Genomic DNA, 19098 nt, shown 5'->3' on the forward strand with positions numbered 1-19098 from the left:
TATTGAATTCTAACCAATATCATTTTATCTTGGCAATTTTAATAAACTGTGTATATTAAGCATACACTTTCTGAATATTAGATAACTGTTGAACTCAGCATATAGTGAAAACTCAATTCAATGGACTTTGCATGCAATGGACCTCATTTCCTTGGCAAGTTGTATAATCATGTTTTCATGAAGATGATGCAATATTCATCATTTGCATGTTATGCAATGTGCACCATTTGCAAGTTATGCAAATGATGTCATTTGCATTATGACAATTGATGCAAAATAACAAATACTGCATTGATATATTTTGTAGAACAAGCTAACTCACTTGATAGCAACTTGAATCATGCATGCAGCCTATTGTCATTTGGATGTGGATCATTGTTCCTAGTCTGGAAATAAACATGGAACCATTTGACGAAGGTTTATCTGGTCTATTTTACCTCTTAAAAGTAGAATAACTTTTCTAATTGAGATGAGCCTGCTACTTAAAGAAGTAGGTGAAGAAAGAGAGATGTCTAATCTCTAAAATTTCTGAAACCTTGCATATTTTTTCTTCGAACGTAGTCAAGATAGTTGACATATATAATTTAAATACAGCCATATGATTTGTTTGAATTTTTCTAGTCATTTTTATTCACATGTTCAAAATCATGGTGAGTACAGTTACATTTAAAGACCACAAAATTATGAGAAAAACACACCATTTAGAAACATTCTAAGTCATATACTGCTCCAAGCTTAATTTTTTCAGGCTTTAAAGTGATTTCAGTGCTCCCAATAATTGAGAATATATATACCTCTGATTTCTAACCTTCTTACTCCTTCATTCTTTTTAGATTGCACATAGGAACAGTGACTGTCAAATTTATGGCTTTCAGCCAAATGCCTTCCCTTTGATCAACATCTCTTAGGGCTCAGTAATCTGCCTCAGCTGCAAACTGTGGTTTGACTTTGAGCTATTTTTCATGAAGGACTATACTATTATCCTGGTCCAGTTAACCCTAAGTCATAAACTGATACAGCCCCATATAAGATTCTTCCCAATGTTGATGTTACATGGAAAGGAGTAATGTCAGTACAATGTATGCTCTACTTCCACCAGCCAATATATAATGTTTTATCTCTAGCAGTTACTCTCAGTGCACTTAAAGAGAAAAAAAACTACAGCTCATTTTTAAAGCCATTCTGGAATAAACAAAGATTTCAGTAGATGTCTATATTTCACTTTAAATGCATTTACTGTTTAAGATTAGCGATTTCTAACTGAAGCAGGCACCACTGCTAAGAGCTGGGGGAAGAGTGCACCTAACAAGGATTTTTGTAGCAATTTTGAGAATGGCTGTATTTCAAGCAGCAGGAATATGCATCCTGTTATTTTTTTGCTGGTTTTAAGGTTGGCACAAGAGGAAACTTCTCGACACTTAAAATCTACCTAATTTACTGCTGTATTTTAACCAACATTAATGTTAGTGGTCTAGTCTGTATTTCATATTTATATACTATGGCTTACCAGAGCATAAGTAGCAAATATAAAAGATTTCACATGAGAAGCTTGAGGGGAAAAAGCAACTTTAATTTATTAAAGACATTCACTCGTTACTATGGTGAAGAGAGAGAAAGAAAAAGAAGCATTTGTTAGTGGTCATTTGCTCGTTAGGAAGACTTCGTTCTTCAAAAGTGAGTAAGAAATGCATTAAATAAAAGAATAATTGTTCAACTGAGATATGGGAAAATATTTGAACACAAGTACATACAAAGGCAAATATCCACAGTGCACATTATCTCAAAGTACACATCTGTTGGAATAGTTGATATATACATTAAAGTGCCATTTGCAAGTTCATGCATTTGTCAACCGAAAGCTGCACAGACCCACTGTTTGGAAGAAGTACAACTGCATAAATCAGCATTTAGATAAAGAGAGTTACACACTTTATTTTATGACTGTGTTCCCATACTAAAGCTTATTAAACAAAAAAAATTCTATCTAATCAGCAGATTGAAACAGTGTTCAGCCGGGCGCTTGATGTTCTATTTCTCCAGATATTTTTTACCTTCTGTTCCAACTTCTCACTAATCAGCAGTGCATAGTTATAGTACATGTTCTATTCTCAAAAAGCTGGTGTTGAAGATGCCCTTTGGAGCGTGGGTTTTGTGGTACTTTTCCAAGCCCTAGGATTTTCTTGACATTTTCTAGTCTCTCTCTGGTACATGAGTGGTAGATGTTTTATACTGAAGCCACATACTGTTCAAATTCATTAATTTGATAAACTGAAGGAATACTATAAAGATTGAGGAAACAAGTTACCATTCCAAAAAAAGTTCAATCACGTCAACCTATAGATGGAAATAAAGCCACTATATGCAACCATAGAAGTGGTAAAATGACATTTGTAGTATAGTGGTTGAAATGTTGGATTGGAAAGCAGTTCCACTTCCCACAACACTGGAAACACTAGATTACTTTAGACCTGTTTTGAGGGGAGGGAGTCTCAGCCCCTCACCCACAGGGTAATTTGAAGGGGGATGCAATGCAATGAATGCAGGCTTTTTCTTGGCTCCTGGAAAAAGGACAGGATCTAAATATAATGAATATATCCTATTCTTCAGAACGAACAATTTGTTCTGAACAAAAATGAGTTGAAAAATGAGCCTTATTGTTGGTGATTAATGACACCAACAGTAAGATCTGCACTTTCTGTATCTTTAAAGCCAATTTTTTCCCCAAGAGCTGAAGAAAGAGTTACTGAGATTGAAAAATCTTTTATTTCAAAGTTAAAAATCACAAATAGTTTCACTCTGTGGTACAATCTTTCAAGTATGTTGCACTTTCATGATTGCCAATGGCTTCTTCCTCTATAGAAAATCACTTTATTAAACCCAGAAATGTGTAGTACATTGGAGTACAGCAAAATTTGCAATGTCACCTGAGTTTTGACAGAGTATAACCCAGCTTGATTAAACAGGCAAAAGAAACAAATTCAGAGTTTTAATGTTATAAAAGTCACTGTGCAGAAGCCTTATCTAACAAAACTGTTCACTGAATGTATTTAAGTCCACTCAAAATGAAGCATTTTACTACAAAAAAAAGTTTAAAACCATTTACTTTCTACAAACTACTCATTAATCCATCATAGTTAACGATTGTCTTTATCTGTCATTTGGTACAATGGGTTCATGATAGCAAATGTTCCAAACCACAGACACAGGATATTACTAATCTATTGCACCAAAATATCCAATTTTGTATGGTCACAACATCTACAGAAGGAATGTAAACCTCAAAAGTCACTATACATTTATGAAAAGGAGGTTTTTCTTGTTCTAAAAACCCTCTTTAACATTTCCAGGTATAGGTCTTCAACAGATACCTATGCAAAAACTCGTCTTTTAGTCCACGTTGTGATTTGATTAAGCTGGATAAACGAAAACCTCGATTTGGCTGTTCCAGCGAGGAAACAATGAATGGGTTGCCTAAGGAATCCAATGGTCAGCTTCCACAAAACATTTTTACCTGCTCGTTTGTAAAGTGTTCAGTCCTTTTATAAATTATTGCCAATCAGCTCATATCATAATTTAATGAGACCTTCATTTGTCCAGAAAGAATCTTTACAAATGCGTTGCTGTCAAGTTTTTATGATTAGTTTTACAATAAATTGCACTGAAAGTTCGATGCTTTCAGTGTAACTTTAGTGCAACCACTTTTCTATTGGCACAAGGTTGGTATAATTCTGTAACTATAGAGAAAAAAGCCGTTTCAAGAAAATATTGACTTGCTTTATTTAAAAATTTATTACTCAATTTTAGTTTTTTTGGCCGATGGTCAATTCTTGACATTTTCCTTAATAAATAAATAAATAAATCTAGTAAGGGACCTATATTGTTAAATATAGTTCTCAGCAATATGGATCTTCTGCTGCTGCAAAGGTTAAGTAGTTAAAATATAAATAAATGTAACAAACTGCTGGAAAAACCCGTTGATAAAAAATGGAAAACCCTTGCATAATAGTCTGGAGTTTTCTACTGGTGTCCTAGTTGTTTTCAAAGCACTCTGAATTTTTAAAAGATTAGAAGTCCAATCACCGAGCTCGTGCTGAGTAACACCTCATGTATTCTGTCATCCATGGATTGTCTGGACCTGAAGGCTTGGTTCGCCATATTCTTTCTACTTCTGCTGTGTGTATCCGTCTTTGTGGTAGCTTCCTTTTTTCCACTTGTCTTCTGTTCTTTGCTCTTAATGCAGATTCGTGTATCTGCAGAGACAGTTTAAAAATGGGGAGGGAGGGGTTGTAGAAAATACAGCTTTGAAATTACTTGATGAAAGTCAAACAGTCTTCTAAATACTAATTTGGAATTTTGATATATTTGCGCTTTTCAAACTTGGCAAGTTTAACATGTGTGGAGTTCAGCTCCCGGAATTCCCCAGCCAGCAATTCCACACATCTTAAAGTTGCCAAGTTTGAAAAATACTGCATTATATAAGATTCCTTTTATGTATATTTTAGTAAGAGGTGGCTTATTAAATTCAACTGTTAAATCCTACTTCATAACATTTGCACAAAATATGCAAAGTAGTATCCCTATTTTGCTTTTCGATTTCATGAATGATTACTCCTGGAGTTATCAACCAATAGATATTCTATGCTAGGATTTCTGTTAATATTTACTAGCACTGCCTAATTGCTTTATTTTTTATTTATTTTAAACATTTATATAGCCATTTATCTTTCAACCAACTCTGAACAGTTCCCTGTCAAAATATAATTAGTATAATTAATTAATATATAATTAATTAATTAATATATAATTAAGACCCATCAGCATCATAACTAATAATTTTAGCTACATTATGAGAGGAGCTAAACAGAAAAATAAAAAACTGTTTATTCCAGAAGTCCAGAAATCATAGAAATAAATATGCTGAATAGATACGTTCCTAAGAAAAATAAAATTAAAAACTACAATATTAATAGGTGAACTGTGCCTATAAAGTAGCATTGGACATACAGACATCTTGATAAAAGCACACAAAATTTATGGTTTGATATAGAATATATAGAATGTTATGAAATAATAGTACAATACCATTTAAAAAATACTGGGTGCTAGGCTACTTGTTTTGGTACCCTTCTCTTAATAGAGATTAATTTTCACTGGAAACAAAAATAACCCAAGGAAAGACTTGCTTCTGCCTTAATCCAAACATTGTCTTCCTTAATAATAATAAAAAAAGCAATTAGCACATTTGCTGAACAATTCAGCTGTGTTATCCATTTTCCTTAAGAAAAACAATGTTTCTTTCACTTTTTTTAAAAAAAAGTCTTCTAGGAAGAGATTGGTGCAATTTAAAGTGCAATATTTTTGCTGCTGAACCCAGAATTAACTATTTCTATTTTTAAAACTCAGCAGAAAATAATGCACTATCCCAAAGTACTCAAAAACTGCATCTCATTACTTTGCACATGTTCCAACTACTCTTTTCATACATTAGATTCTGTTTGCATTATGTATTACACAGTAAATTATACTAGTTCTTCCCAAAGGTGCTTTTTTCAAAAGGCAACTGGTCTGTCCGGTTGCCTTTTGAAAAAGCACCTTTGGGACAACCATGACCTGGATGACTGAGAATCTCCATAAACAATACACTAGTTAGTAATTTAACAAGGAAGATTCTGAAGTACTTCACTAGAATGCCAAGGCTAATTCTGGGGCTACATAAAAGCAAGAAATATGATTTTCACAGCAATCAATACTTTTATATGGCCAAAACTGGATCCTAAATTCCCAATCTTATCTAAAACTAGTAGCAAATTTGCTGGATTCCCTTTGACCAATATGAACTGACTTTTCACCAGTGTGGATTTCAGTCACCTGCTGATAACTCAAACCAAGAGTTGCAACAGAAAGCCTATATAACAGGCCTGTTAAACTGGCAGCCGGTAGGCCGGATGCATCACGCTTAGGACACACCCACCCTGACTCCACAAAGGCAAAAAAGTCATGATATGTCAAGTGATGCGATCAAGTTTGACACCCGTGATATATAAAGTATCAGCTAGGTATTTAAAAAATGGGGGGAGGGGCAGTGATCAACTGGGATCTATGTTCACAAATTGTCTCTACATTTTAATCCTTAAAGTTGCAGAACACTATAGGAGAACAGTTTGCTTCTGAATCCACCCTGAAGTTCAGATATTATTATCTGGGTTCCTGGCTTTCACAAATTAGGAATTGAGGAAGGGGCTTTGCTACCTTGCATTCAAGTTACAACTCCTTGATAGATTATTTCCATTGTATTGTATTTATTCTTATTTAAGATTGGGCCCAGGACCAAAAACATATACGATTCTTGTTTGTTAGCTTTTCAAACAGGTATGAACATATGGCATGGGCACACTATGAAACATTACTCAACTAAGATCAATGGATATATTAAGGGTGTGCAAAAGATCTTAGTTATGGATAGCTCTGCTTTTATTCAGGCAGTATGATGTTTTAGACAATATTATGCATGCTTAGATAATCATAGTTCAGCTTAATAAGTCAGAATATGAATTTCTTCATCCATACACTATATCTGCTTTTTGGACTAGGCCAACTACAATCAAGAAGCTCTTCTGTTAACAGCATGTATTGTCCCATTATTTTCCAAATTAGAAAGCTGTGGTTAATAGCTAAAGAACAAAACAATATCATCAACTCACTTCAATTTTATTTTACGTTCCCTCTTGTTTCCAAGCTATTAAGTTTTCTAATTTGGATGAACATAAAAAATATCGTTATTAGAAGATGTCCTAGCGTGCAGGCTAATTCACAGGAAAGGAAGAACAGAGATAACAAGCTACAGTAATTCATTACAGAACCTATGAAGCTGAAATATCTTTGGCTGAATTCCCTGTTTTGTACAAATACCTTATCTGTTCATAAATACTGTATAAACGTACTTCTCGGTCAAACTCCATGGTCTCTCACATTTTCCGAGCAAAAATGCATATCTTTTGATCAGTCCTTACTATAGGTACCACTAATTTTACTTGAGTATTGCCATTATATCACATGGACATCTGGAAATTGGTTCAAGTTCATTTATATGTAATCTTTATTTAACATGCCATTATTAATTTTAGTTGATTAAACTAGCATACATAGAGGATTAATCGCTATATAGTTGTTAGATTTTTTTCTGCTTTCTTTTCTTCACATTGCTCTCAGAAGTACAGTAACATTATTTTGCAAGAACTTACAGCTTCTCAATGGCACTCAAGTTCCTATCAAGGTGGTGTCATCAGCACTTCAGTGTTTTGTGCCATTCCTAAACTTGCGCTCATCCTGTCTCATCCTCATCCTGACTGCTGTTTTTTACATATATCTTATGCTGATTTTGATAGGGGCTAAGTCATAATTCTAGCATCGAGAGTTCCTTCCACAGCAGCACTGAAATGGCAGCCAAAAAACAACAACAAAAAACAAAAATAAACTTTTCATTAAACCAGAATCAACAAGAAACAAGGATTTAGAGTCCCATTTTGTACCAGACATTTTAACATAACAGCCCAAGGAAACAATCAATTATGCTTTCAGAGTGTCTCTTCTGGGGCAAGACAATGCCTCCCGTATCAAGCAAATTAACAGGCTTCCAGATACTACTTGCAGGCTTCCCATGGGAACTGGCTTGCCACTGGGGGAACTGGAATTAGATAGGTTTGGATATGACCCAGCAAGGCTGTTATTTCCAAACTACCCGGGTGGGGGAGCTCTTTTTAAAAGGAATCATAATTTAAAAATAAATACAGATTTAGATGATGAAAACATTTTGGCTCCAAAAAAGTTGCAGGAATGCTACCATCATACCATCCTCTTTAAAAACATATCCTACCCCTTTGAAGGGAAAGCAAGCTTGGCACAGGAAATTCTTGCCCCATAACCAAGGCAATAATTTTTCAGTCCCCTACACCCAATTTAATTTAATACATTGTTATGGGCCATGGAAACAAGGATCTTAATTTCAAGTTGTAGACATTTCAAAAACGGCAGCAGTCTTAAACGACAACAAAAATGCAGGCAATCTGATGTTCAAAGAAATTTTTCCAAAATTGGATATTGCAAGCAAACATGACGCAAGGCCTGCTGCTGGTGGAAAGGAGGTGATCCATTTATTCCCAAAAGCAAAGACGTTTGCTCCTGGGGGCAGTTACAGAGAAAATGGGATATAGAGTATTTGTTTTATAGGGGGGGACTGGTCTTTGGTGTGACTTGGGGTGGGGCAACGGTGTGTGCCTGTGCTGGTTCTAATATGTGACTGTCAAAAGGTCAATTTTATTTGTCTTTTCTGCTGCCTATTGGTTTGCTTTTGTTGTGTAGATGGTTGTCTGGGCAGCCTGGTTTATAAGTGTGGGGAAGTGTGACTGAACAGGTTTTTTGTCTGATCAATTACTCTTGTCCAGGGACTTGATTTTGGTGTTTGGTTTTGCTATTCTCAGTTGATAACTTAGCAGAGGTGAGGTTTAGCAATCTACTGTTGCAAGGTATTTCACATAATTTCTGGTCTCAGTGGATCATGGATTTGGGTTAATGATTAAGGGATAGCTGAGACAGTAAGAGAAATAAAGTTAATTTGAAATAAAGAATTTCCTGTGATTATTAATTTTATAATAATAGGATTATTAATCCCTTGATAATTACATTCTTTTCACACTGGAATAATGGGCCAGCAAAAAGCTAATATGGGCCTTGTTACTCTAGACAAGTGCATTAGCAGCAAACAAGTAAGTGCCAATCTAGGCCAAAAGGATAGGCAAAAACCACATCCAAAGATTTTTCTATCTCCCGGTGTGACTGTCTTTGGACAAAGGTGGGCCTGCTCTTATAAAGCAGGGGTACAAAGTAGCTTCACACAGGGACCTCAATATGAGAGAAACAATCCAAAACTTAGATCCACATGTCCTAGATATCCTATCCAATAAGTAACACAATAAAAAGTTTTATTTCAAAAAAGTTTACATCTGACTGTGTTCAGCATCCCATGGCACAAAGGCAGGGATGCAGCAAAATGCTAGTTCATCTTGAACCGCAAATACCCTGCCTAACACAGGGCTAGCATAAAGCCAAATATTTAGACCAGTGTTTTTCAAACTTGGCACCTTTAATATGGGTAGCCTTCAATTCCCAGAATTCCCCAGCCAGTATCTTCCTAAAACACATACTTCTTTCGCTTACTTCATTCACTGAAGCAGATGCCCGGACATTGTGTGTCTTCTGACTGCCTGTGTCAGTCTGCTTTTCACCCCAACCATACAAAGCAAATGGGTGTTTTATTCCAAATGTTGTTTCTGTCCTTTGTGGGTTTTTGGCTCCTTTTTTGTCACCTTGCCTGCCGGAGGCACTCTTCTGACTCAAAGGCTGCTTTTGCGGACCACTTGAGCTGTCGATTTGTTTCCCTGCAGTTTTCCTTTCATCTTTCTTGACAATAGCCTTCCCTGCTGATTGTTCTTGAACATCAACCTCTGGGAAGAAAATGACAAGTGAACATTGTTTTAGCCTGCCCAAAGTACACACAATGAATCCCTCTATTTTTGCAGCATAACTCTTTTGATTGATTTGGAATTGAAGGAAGCAGTTCCCTCTTTATAGCCATTGCAAACTTAGAATGCAAGGTGGCCCATTTTAACTCTCTTATGCCACATTTGCACCTTAGGAGAAATAGCTGTTTCTATTCATCCTATTCATTCATTTAATTTCCCTTTCCCAAGGAGACAATAGCAATAGCACTTAGACTTATATACTGCTTCACAGTGCTTTACAGCCCTCTCGAAGCAATTTACAACGTCAGCATAATGCCCCAAACAATCTGGGTCCTCATTTTACCAACCTTGGAAGGTTGGAAGGCTGAGTCAACCTTGAGCCTGGTGAGATTCGAACTGCCAAATTGCAGGCAGCTGGCAATCAGCAGAAGTAGCCTGCAGTACTGCATTCTCACCACTGTGCCAACGTGGCTCTCAATCATTTGATCATCCCTCCCATTTTCTTTAATTCCCAACAATCCTGTGAGATAGGTTAGTCTGAGAAATAGTATTGCTCCAAACCTCAAAGGTGAATGGAGAAGTGAACCAGAGTTAGATCTGATTCTAAACCAATCAGTAAAGCTGTAACAGGAAAGGAAGGACATGCAGAAATGGTCATACAATATTCCAGTACTTCTCCCCAAGCAGACTGCAGATCAGAGGGACCACAGATTGTGCCATGTGAGGGGGAAAAAGTGTCCCTTCCATCTTGGCTGCTGCCATTTGGGACTGTGTTACAAATCCTAGAAAAATCTGCAAATCCTGCTTATTTTTGGCTGGCATCTAAAAGCTTATGCAACTTTTAAAATTCATGCTACCATGGCAATGACTTACATAAGCAGCAAGCTGTGTTTCAATTTGAAAATCACCAATCTTATCTGAGAATCTACTGCACTTCTTGAGTATATGTTGTATAAAGGTGATTCTTATTATTGAAAACCTATGGGGAAGGCTATGCTTCAGTCATATAATTGGGAGTAACAGAAGGTTACTTAAACAAGTTTTAACATTAGAAATATAATAATGGCCACTGTATCAGTCTGACATCAGCAAGATGACTAAGGGTCCTCTAAGCCAGTATCATATAACATCATCTTTAAACAATTAGCAACACTATACTGAAAATTTGCCCAGTGATCATTCTGCCTACTATCATTTATAATCATATATGCCGATAATATATCGATTGTACACGTGTTTTCCATTTGTTCTATTTTGCAGATTCTATGGAAAGAGAACCGTATTTCATAATATTAGCATTTCAGAGCCTATTTGTAAAATTGGTTTCTATCTACCAGTAAAGTAAGTGCTAGTCTCAACAATGTAGTTCACAAATGGACCGAAGCTAAACTTTGAGTGGACCTATAGCAATAGCAGTTAGACTTAAGACAGTTATACCACTTCATAGTGCTTTACAGCCTTCTCTAAGCATTTTACATAGTCAAGATATTTCCCCCAACAATCTGGGTCCTCATTTCACCGACCTCAGAAGAATGGAAGGCTAAGTAATCCTGGAGCCAATGACAATCTAACTGCTGGCAGTCAGTAGAATTATCCTGCAGTACTGCATTCTAACCACTGAGCCACCACAACTCTTATAGCTAATATAATTCCAAGTGAGTCAGAAAATATACTGTGTCATCAAGGGGGGTGGGATTTCTGTTTTTAAGGTCAATCAAAGACGTGTTTGAGACCATGGTGAACAATATTTTGGCAGCTGAACAGCACATTGAATTATTTTAGGGGCAGGCATGAGACAAAATTGAGATTTCTTACAGTTTTCTCCTCTAGGCTTTAAGAGATTGATTGAGGAATGTTTGTTGAGTTATGTTAAGCATACTAAAGGGCTACACTTATGATGTTTCCCATCTTAAAAGTAGGAAATTGTGCTGCCAATTTTGCAAACCATGGAAATGGTTTCAGACACTATGAATTCCCTAGTCAAAGATAGGCTGTCACAGTCTGGCTTTGTTAGGAGCATGACGTATGTAAATTGATAAATACTTGGCTCTTCTGCTAACTTCCTTGATGTTGTTTATCTCTCTATATGATAGTCATTTGACTGAGTTTCAAAATAGGATACTTACTTTATTACTATTATCTATTTATTCTTTTCATGATAATAAGAGGCTGGCTTTGAAGAGTTTCAAATAGCTGTTAGATGTTCTGATGAAGCATGGTAGATTGAAATATATTTCAAATTAATTGAAGGTGATTATTTATGTGGTTTTGCATTATGATGTATAATTCCAACTATGGGTGTATTCAGTGGTGAAATCCAATTTTTTTTTACTACCGGTTCTGTGGGCGTGGCTTGGTGGGTGTGGTGTGGCTTGGTGGGCATGGCAGGGGAAGGATACTGCAAAATCTCCATTCCCACCCCACTCTGGGGCCAGCCAGAGGTGGTATTTGCCAGTTCTCCAAACTACACAAAATTTCCACTACAGGTTCTCCGAACTGCTCAAAATTTCCACTACCGGTTCTCCCGAACCTGTCAGAACCTGCTGGATTTCACCCCTGGGTGTATTGATTGCATTTGTTGTAAGTTGCCCTGAGAAGATTCTGTCCTGATGGCATTATCAAACATATGAAATAAATGAGAGTTCCATCTTCTTTTAAGATTGATAAATTCTGGAGACTGGAAGTCAACCAAGCTAAGAATTAGGCACAAGTAAGCCTATTGATTTTAGCACCAATTGCTTTCAAAATCTGATCCACATCCAGCTTGGATTCAGAGCAGTCAATCTGTTGGGTTAGTAGGGTTAGTTAATGGCTTAGAGAAAGGAAGGGGCTTACCTTTTATTTACCTTTAAAGGAAGCTTGTTTTACCACTCAAATAAGGCCATTTGACAGTGTTTAATCTACAAAGCCCAGACCAGTTATAATGAAGAAAGATCTTTACAGTTCAGGAACATGCTGAAATACATAGCAACAAATACAAGGCCAGAACTGTATACCCACATATTCTCCTTCCAGAGAGAGAGAGAGAGAGAGAGAGAGAGAGAGAGAGAGAGAAATGGATCCTAATTAGGGTTGAAGCTCAAACAAAAAATTAAAGGAGGAAGGGAGGAAATCAAAGTTTAGCAGTTGGTCCCTGGGTGATTAGATCTCCAACCCAGCCAGCTGCCACCTTGCAATAAGGTCACCCAAGCCATATGGATTAAAGCTTTCCCACACAAGGCCAGAGCAGCTTCCTCCCACCAGTCGGGTTCCCGCAGGTGGGGTGTGGAAGCAACGCCCTGCGAAAAAGAAAAGGCAGATCCGCCTTCGCCCGTTCCCTGCCAGATGGGGTCTCATTAGGAGAACTCGGCCATAATCCGCGCTCAGTGGCAAGAGACCGACGTCAAAGAAAGCAGGAAAGGCCGCTAGGTCCTAACGCCTACCCGTTCCCTACCAACAGCCCCTGCACGAAAGAGCGTAAAGCGAGAGATGATGCATCAAGCCAAAACCTCGCAATTCGGTCGATTTAAAAACTCCGCTCCCGCTTCGGAGACGGAGGTCTGGCTCCGCTGCACGAAGGAAGCCCCCTTGAAAGCAAGTCCTGGGGCCAAGTGGCTTCCCAGCGCCCCCCGCCCCCGGGCAAACCGACCGCAGAGAGCCTGTTTTCCCGAAGCAAACGGCCTAGCGATCCGCTCAAGGTCATTGCAGAGCCTTGGGGGAGGGCTCTCTCGCCCCCCCACCCCGCCTCATCCTCACCCGAGGGAGCAGAGCTGCTCCGGTACCCGGCCTAGAGGCACACACCAGCGGCTCTCAGGGAAGAAGAGGTAGCGGCGATGGATCGAGTATTCTCCAAGGCCGCGCAGGAGGTTGCATCAGGGGCTGCAAAAATTCAGACAAATTGCGTCCGGAAAGGAAAAGTCGGGCTTTTATTTTTATTTTATTTTATTTTTTTAAAAAAATCTCTTTCCCTGCCTATACTGTACATAAGAGTGCTGCCCTCGTTTTCTAAGTCGGTTCGAGCCTAGCCTGTCTGCAGTTCGATTCCACCTGTCCTCTGCGCTCGGATCCATCGCTTTGGTTGCCTTAGACAAATGCAGAGTCCCTCGAGGGACCCGGGTCGATTCTGCCGTGGATCGAGGCTTTTGTTTTTGTTTTTCTGCTTCTCTTAATGACTGAAGGCCTGGGAGAGAGAGAGAGAGCCCTGAGCTGCGGAGCCCAAAGCTCAGCCCCACCGCCTCGACTGTATGAACGCCACTGAGTCACTCCCAACAGACTTGTTTACCGCCATCCCACCACCCCGGCCCATCCTTCATTTCCCAGGCATCGGAGTACATACCGGGTCCGCCGGGGGATTCCGCCGGCTCCGGACTGGAAGCCACATCCTCTCCGGGCGCGCTGATCCTATCGAGGCCCGGATCGCCGCTGTGGGCTTCGATTTCCCCTGCAGGATGCGCCGCTTCTTCCTCTGGCTGCCGGATAACTGGAGGGCTGGAAGTGCCCTGGGACGATGGGGAGCTGCCGCTGCTTCCGTTCAGGCTGCTGTCCTGCTCCCAGTCGTCCCAAAACCAAGGCCGATGCGCCTGTTCCAAGAGGCGTCGACTCAGGCGGTAGCGCAGTAACTCCTGGTAGCAGGGGCCGCACGCCTCCCATTTCGGTTCTTTAAAGCACTTCATGTACTCGCTTTTCACGCACCGCGACGGCACCATAGCGAATCGCCTCTCAATCCAAGCTGCTCCGCGGGATCTCTCCCTCTGGTTGGGGAATTGATCACCGCCCGGAAAAAAAAAAGCACTCCTATTTCATGCTCTTCACCCCACCCTCCCGCTGGAACGTTTAAACACAAACAGCAACGTTCTGTATCCGCCTCCGCTCCCTTTAGCCAATCGACGTACGAGTTGGAGGTTCTGTGCCTACGTCATAAAGCAGGCTTTTAAGCTCTTCGAAAACATCCAAGGCGGTAACATGCTGCTTTCTCGGCAGTTTAATGGAGTGGGGTGATGGGGAAGAGACGGTCTAATTAAATAAAGAGGAAGGTAGCAACAGCAGTTCTCTTCGATTTCGCTCCGGAAACGGAACTTAACTCTCTTTGTAATCCCCAGATCTGAACCATTTACCAGTGCAGCTGCTACTATAAAAAGTGTCTCTGGTATCTATCGCACGTGATCCAGGCCATCATGCAGTTTAGTATTTGGAGCCATTTACGCACTACGTAGTGGCTTAAAGCATCACCGTCGTCGTGTTAGCTCGAAAATGTTGTCGTTGTACGTGGGTTGTCTAAGGTATATGATTGCACCCTAGCATTATAGCAGGTTGGTGCTTAATTCTGATGTTTTTATCTGGGATGCTAATACATCTCCCTCTTCTATAGTATTCCCCCCTCCCCTCCTGTAAAAACGCACCCACTGAGCACAACCACAAAATGTGGGTGCCACAACAAGTGATAGCAGAGGTGCAGTTTATCTGGGCACCATTTCACCTTTGCACCAGATTAGCTTTGTACAAATATATTTTCTTTTCATCATTCTTTTTTTATTTTATTTTATTTATTTATTAAATTTGTATACCGCCCTTCTCCCGAAGGACTCAGGGCGGTTCACAGCCAAGTAAAATAGACAATATATAAATACAGTTTAAAATACACTTAAAAAACTTATTAAAATTGGCCACAATTAAAATTTAAAACTAAAACCCATTTAAAAACCCATAAATTTAAAAACTAACCCAGGCCAGCGCAGATAAATAAGTAAGTTTTAAGCTCATGCGAAAGGTTCGGAGGTCCGGAAGTTGACGAAGTCCTGGGGAGGTCGTTCCAGAGGCGGGAGCCCCACAGAGAAGGCCCTTCCTGGGCGTCGCCAGACGACACTGTCGCTACCGACGGCACCCTGAGGAGTCCCTCTGTGAGAGCGCACGGGTCGGTGAGAGGTATTCGGTAGCAGCAGGCGGTCCCGTAAGTAGCCCGGCCCTATGCCATGGAGCGCTTTAAAGACGTTCACCAAAACCTTGAAGCGCACCCGGAAAGCCACAGGCAGCCAGTGCAGCCTGCGCAGGATAGGTGTCATTCGGGAGCCACGAGGGGCTCCCTCTATCACCCGCGCAGCTGCATCCTGGACTAACTGTAGCCTCCGGATGCCCCTCAAGGGGAGCCCCATGTAGAGAGCATTGCAGTAATCCAGACGAGACGTCACAAGGGCGTGAGTGACCGTGCATAGGGCATCCCGGTCTAGAAAGGGGCGCAACTGGCGCACCAGGCGAACCTGGTGGAAAGCTCTCCTGGAGGCGGCCGTCAGGTGTTCATCAAAAGACAGCCGTTCATCCAGGAGAACGCCCAAATTGCGCACCTCTCCATCGGGGCCAGTGACTCGCTCCGACAGTCAGCCGTGGACTCAGCTGACTGTACCGGGATGCCGCATCCACAGCCACTCTGTCTTGGAGGGATTGAGCTTGAGCCTGTTTCTCCCCATCCAGACCCGTCGGCTTCCAAACACCGGGACAGCACTTGATAGCTTCATTGGGGTGGCCGGTGTGGAAAAGTACAGCTGAGTGTCATCAGCGCACAGCTGGTACCTCACACCGAAACCACTGATGATCTCACCCAGCGGCTTCATATAGATGTTGAACAGAAGGCGAGAGATCGACCCCGCGGCACCCACAAGTGAGGCGCCGGGCCGACCTCTGCCCCGTCAACACCGTCTGCGACCGGTCGGAGAGATAGGAGGAGAACCACCGATAAACGGTGCCTCCCACTCCCAATCCCCCCAACCGGCGCAGCAGGATACCATGGTCGATGGTATCAAAAGCCGCTGAGAGGTCTAATAGGACCAGGGCAGAGGAACAACCCCTATCCTGGCCCTCCAGAGATCATCCACCAACGCGACCAAAGCCGTCTCAGTGCTGTAACCGGGCCGGAAACCGGACTGGAACGGGTCTAGATAGACAGTTTCCTCCAGGTGCAGGGGAAACTGATATGCCACCATACTCTCTACAACCTTCGCCGCGAAGCGAAGGTTGGAGACCGGACGATAATTACCTAAAACAGCCGGTCAGGAAGGCTTCTTGAGGAGGGCCTCACCACCGCCTCTTTCAAGGCGGCGGAAGACTCCCTCCAACAAGGAAGCACTCGTAATCCCTGGAGCCAGCCTCGTGTCACCTCCTGAGTGGCCAGCACCAGCCAGGAGGGGCACGGGTCCAGTAAACACGTGGTGGCATTCAGTCTACCCAGCAACCTGTCCATGTCCTCGGGAGTCACAGGGTCAAACTCATCCCAGACAACATCACCAAGACCGCCCTCGGACGCCCCATCCGAATCGCCACAATTTTGGTCCAGACCGTCCTTAAGCTGAACGATTTTATCGTATAGATAACCGTTAAACTCCTCAGCACGTCCCTGCAACGGGTCATCCCGCTCCCCCTGGTGAAGGAGGGAGCGGGTCACCCGAAACAGGGCAGCTGGGCGGTTATCTGCCGACGCAATGAGGGAGGAGGCGTAGCAACGCCTCGCTTCCCTCAGTGCCACTAGGTAGGTCCTAGTATAGGATCTAACTAGTGTCCGATCAGCCTCTGAACGGCTGGACCGTTTTGAATGCATCTTCGTTGTTTTGTGTGGCTGGGGGATTTCAGGACATTTTACGTTGACTCAGAAAATGAACAATCATCTGGAAAGGCTTTAATAGAATAGAATAGAATAGAATAGAATTTTTATTGGCCAAGTGTGATTGGACACACAAGGAAACATTTTTACACTAGCAAAACATTTTTAGAGATTTGGAAATGCAAAAGCTTTCCCATTTCTAACAGAAGGAAGTGGGCACCAGGAGCTGGGAGAAGTGAGATCCTTTAATCCCGAATGAAAATCCTTCATCAGTCCTTGCTGAAAAAGGAGGGCTCAACTCCCAAAGAACTTTGCTGGAAAGACTTTCTTCATAAAATAGCAATTATCCAACCTTGGTTAATCCTGAGAAAGTTAAGCAATAAGAGCCCTGCTTTGCACTAGATTAGGCTAAAATTAGAAAATATCCTGGAGGTGAAGAACAACAAATCATTTCCAAAATGCTTCTGAGGAAATTGTAAAATTGCAGGCATGAGGCATCCTACTGAAAGCACCCCTTGGTTTTTTTTTAGAGCAAGCTGGCAGCTTTTGCTTTGCAGCAGGAGCACAAAAAAACTGCCCTAGTGACCCTACATTTGAGATACCTCCATACAAGGTATTTGGGATGTATGGGTCATGTCTTCTTAATTTATTCATGCAATGCTATGTTTTCTTTGTCATCTTATTTCCTACAGATCTTCTTCCTTTTCTGAGAATGTTGGATAGACATTCCAACTGAGTTCAGCTAGAAAAGTATAACGCAAAACTGCCCGGTATTTTTACCACTATTATGTTGTCTTTGATGAGCATGATTGGGTATTCAATCCAACGAATATTGAATTTATAGAGAACTGCTTTGGTGTAGTAATGGTTAAGGCATCAGGCTACAACCCTTGAGTTCTAGTCCTGCCTTGGGCACAAATACAGCTGGGTGATCTTGGGTAAGTCACTCTCTCTTTCAGCTCTAGGAAGGAGGCAATGGCAAGCCACTTCTGAAAAAACTTGAGGGTTTTATCCAGGAAGTCTTCAAGAATGAGAAACAATTAAACATAAGGGGGGGGGGGGAAATCACATTTTAGCATGACATCATGAGCACTGATACCTTCTCTCTGAAGTGGTATCTATTCATCTGCTTGCATTTGTATGCTTTTGAACTGCTAGTTTGACAGTTTGGGACAAGGATTGGAGCCCACCCTGTCATGCAGAGCTCAGGCCTTGAACCTGAACTGCCAGCTTTCCAGCCAATAAGCTAAACTGCTGAGTCACCACACCTCCCTCTAATTTTTGCAAGCCCTATATTAGGGGTGTCAAACTCAGGGCCCATGGGCCGGATGCATCACGTGCGGCCCATGCCCACACCCGGTTTAGTGAAGGGGGAAAACAGTTGTGATACGACACGTAATGACGCCATGATGATGATGAGCTGTATGCTAAAATAAAGCCAGGTTATGATACACATTTGAAAGTAAATCGGGAAGCCTGTAATTGGGGAGTGTGTCTGGCAAGAACAAAGAATGCTTATCTACAGGAAATATGCATGTGTAAATCTTGTAACAATTCTGGGTAGTTAGAAAACTGATAAAAGTAACAACAGTTAGACAACTTGCAGGCCTCATCAAAAATTAGGAATACAGATGCCCTGCAGCCAATTAAATGTGCATTAGATCAGGGGTCTCCAACCTTGGTCCCTTTAAGACTTGTGGACTTCAACTCCCAGAGTTTCTCAGCCAACTTTGCTGGCTGAGGAACTCTGGGAGTTGAAGTTCACAAGTCTTAAAGGGACCAAAGTTGGAGACCCCTGCAATAGCCTAAATTGCTTGAAATTTTATAAATGTCACTGGAAAGGCATTTTTTTTTATTGGGGATTAAAAAAAATAACTTTCTCTGTGCCAAAAAAAAAATGGATTTAGAGCAGGGGTCTCCAACCTTGGTCTCTTTAAGACTTGTGGACCAACTCCCAGAGTCAGCAAACTTTTGAGTCAGCAAAGCTGGCTGAGGGACTCTGGGAGTTGAAGT

General features: G+C 41.1%; 1 protein-coding gene across 6 annotated transcripts; it reads right to left on the bottom strand.

The window, feature by feature from the left end:
• Window positions 1–536: 536 nt before the first annotated feature.
• Window positions 537–15001, bottom strand: CCSAP (centriole, cilia and spindle associated protein). 6 transcript variants are annotated; one of them, XR_009153168.1, is made up of 5 exons: window positions 13834–15001; window positions 9201–9500; window positions 7242–7431; window positions 6702–6748; window positions 4112–4250 (listed from the first exon to the last, which is right to left on the bottom strand). XR_009153168.1 is itself a non-coding variant. In XM_058166636.1 (4 exons), the coding sequence occupies exons 1-3, from the start codon at window positions 14201–14203 to the stop codon at window positions 6740–6742; spliced, it is 666 nt and encodes a 221-aa protein (XP_058022619.1). In that variant the 5' UTR covers window positions 14204–14999; the 3' UTR covers window positions 4112–4250; window positions 6702–6739. The 6 variants fall into 6 exon arrangements, 3 of the variants coding, with proteins under 3 accessions (XP_058022596.1, XP_058022604.1, XP_058022619.1); XR_009153169.1 differs by having other exon boundaries at window positions 9214–9500; window positions 13834–14993; XR_009153167.1 differs by lacking the exon at window positions 6702–6748 and having other exon boundaries at window positions 4111–4250.
• Window positions 15002–19098: the final 4097 nt, after the last annotated feature.

The sequence above is a fragment of the Ahaetulla prasina genome, chromosome 1, assembly GCF_028640845.1.
Source record: "Ahaetulla prasina isolate Xishuangbanna chromosome 1, ASM2864084v1, whole genome shotgun sequence".
In the NCBI taxonomy this organism is placed as follows: domain Eukaryota; kingdom Metazoa; phylum Chordata; class Lepidosauria; order Squamata; family Colubridae; genus Ahaetulla; species Ahaetulla prasina.

Coding starts and splice junctions, on each gene's coding strand:
- CCSAP (XM_058166613.1), bottom strand. CDS start 14,203: ATGGTGCCGTCGCGGTGCGTGAAAAGCGAGTACATGAAGTGCTTTAAA. Junction 9,501..13,833: donor GGAATCCCCCGGCGGACCCG/GTATGTACTCCG, acceptor TTTTCTTCCCAG/AGGTTGATGTTCAAGAACAA. Junction 4,251..9,200: donor GAATGAAGTAAGCGAAAGAA/GTATGTGTTTTA, acceptor CTGTCTCTGCAG/ATACACGAATCTGCATTAAG.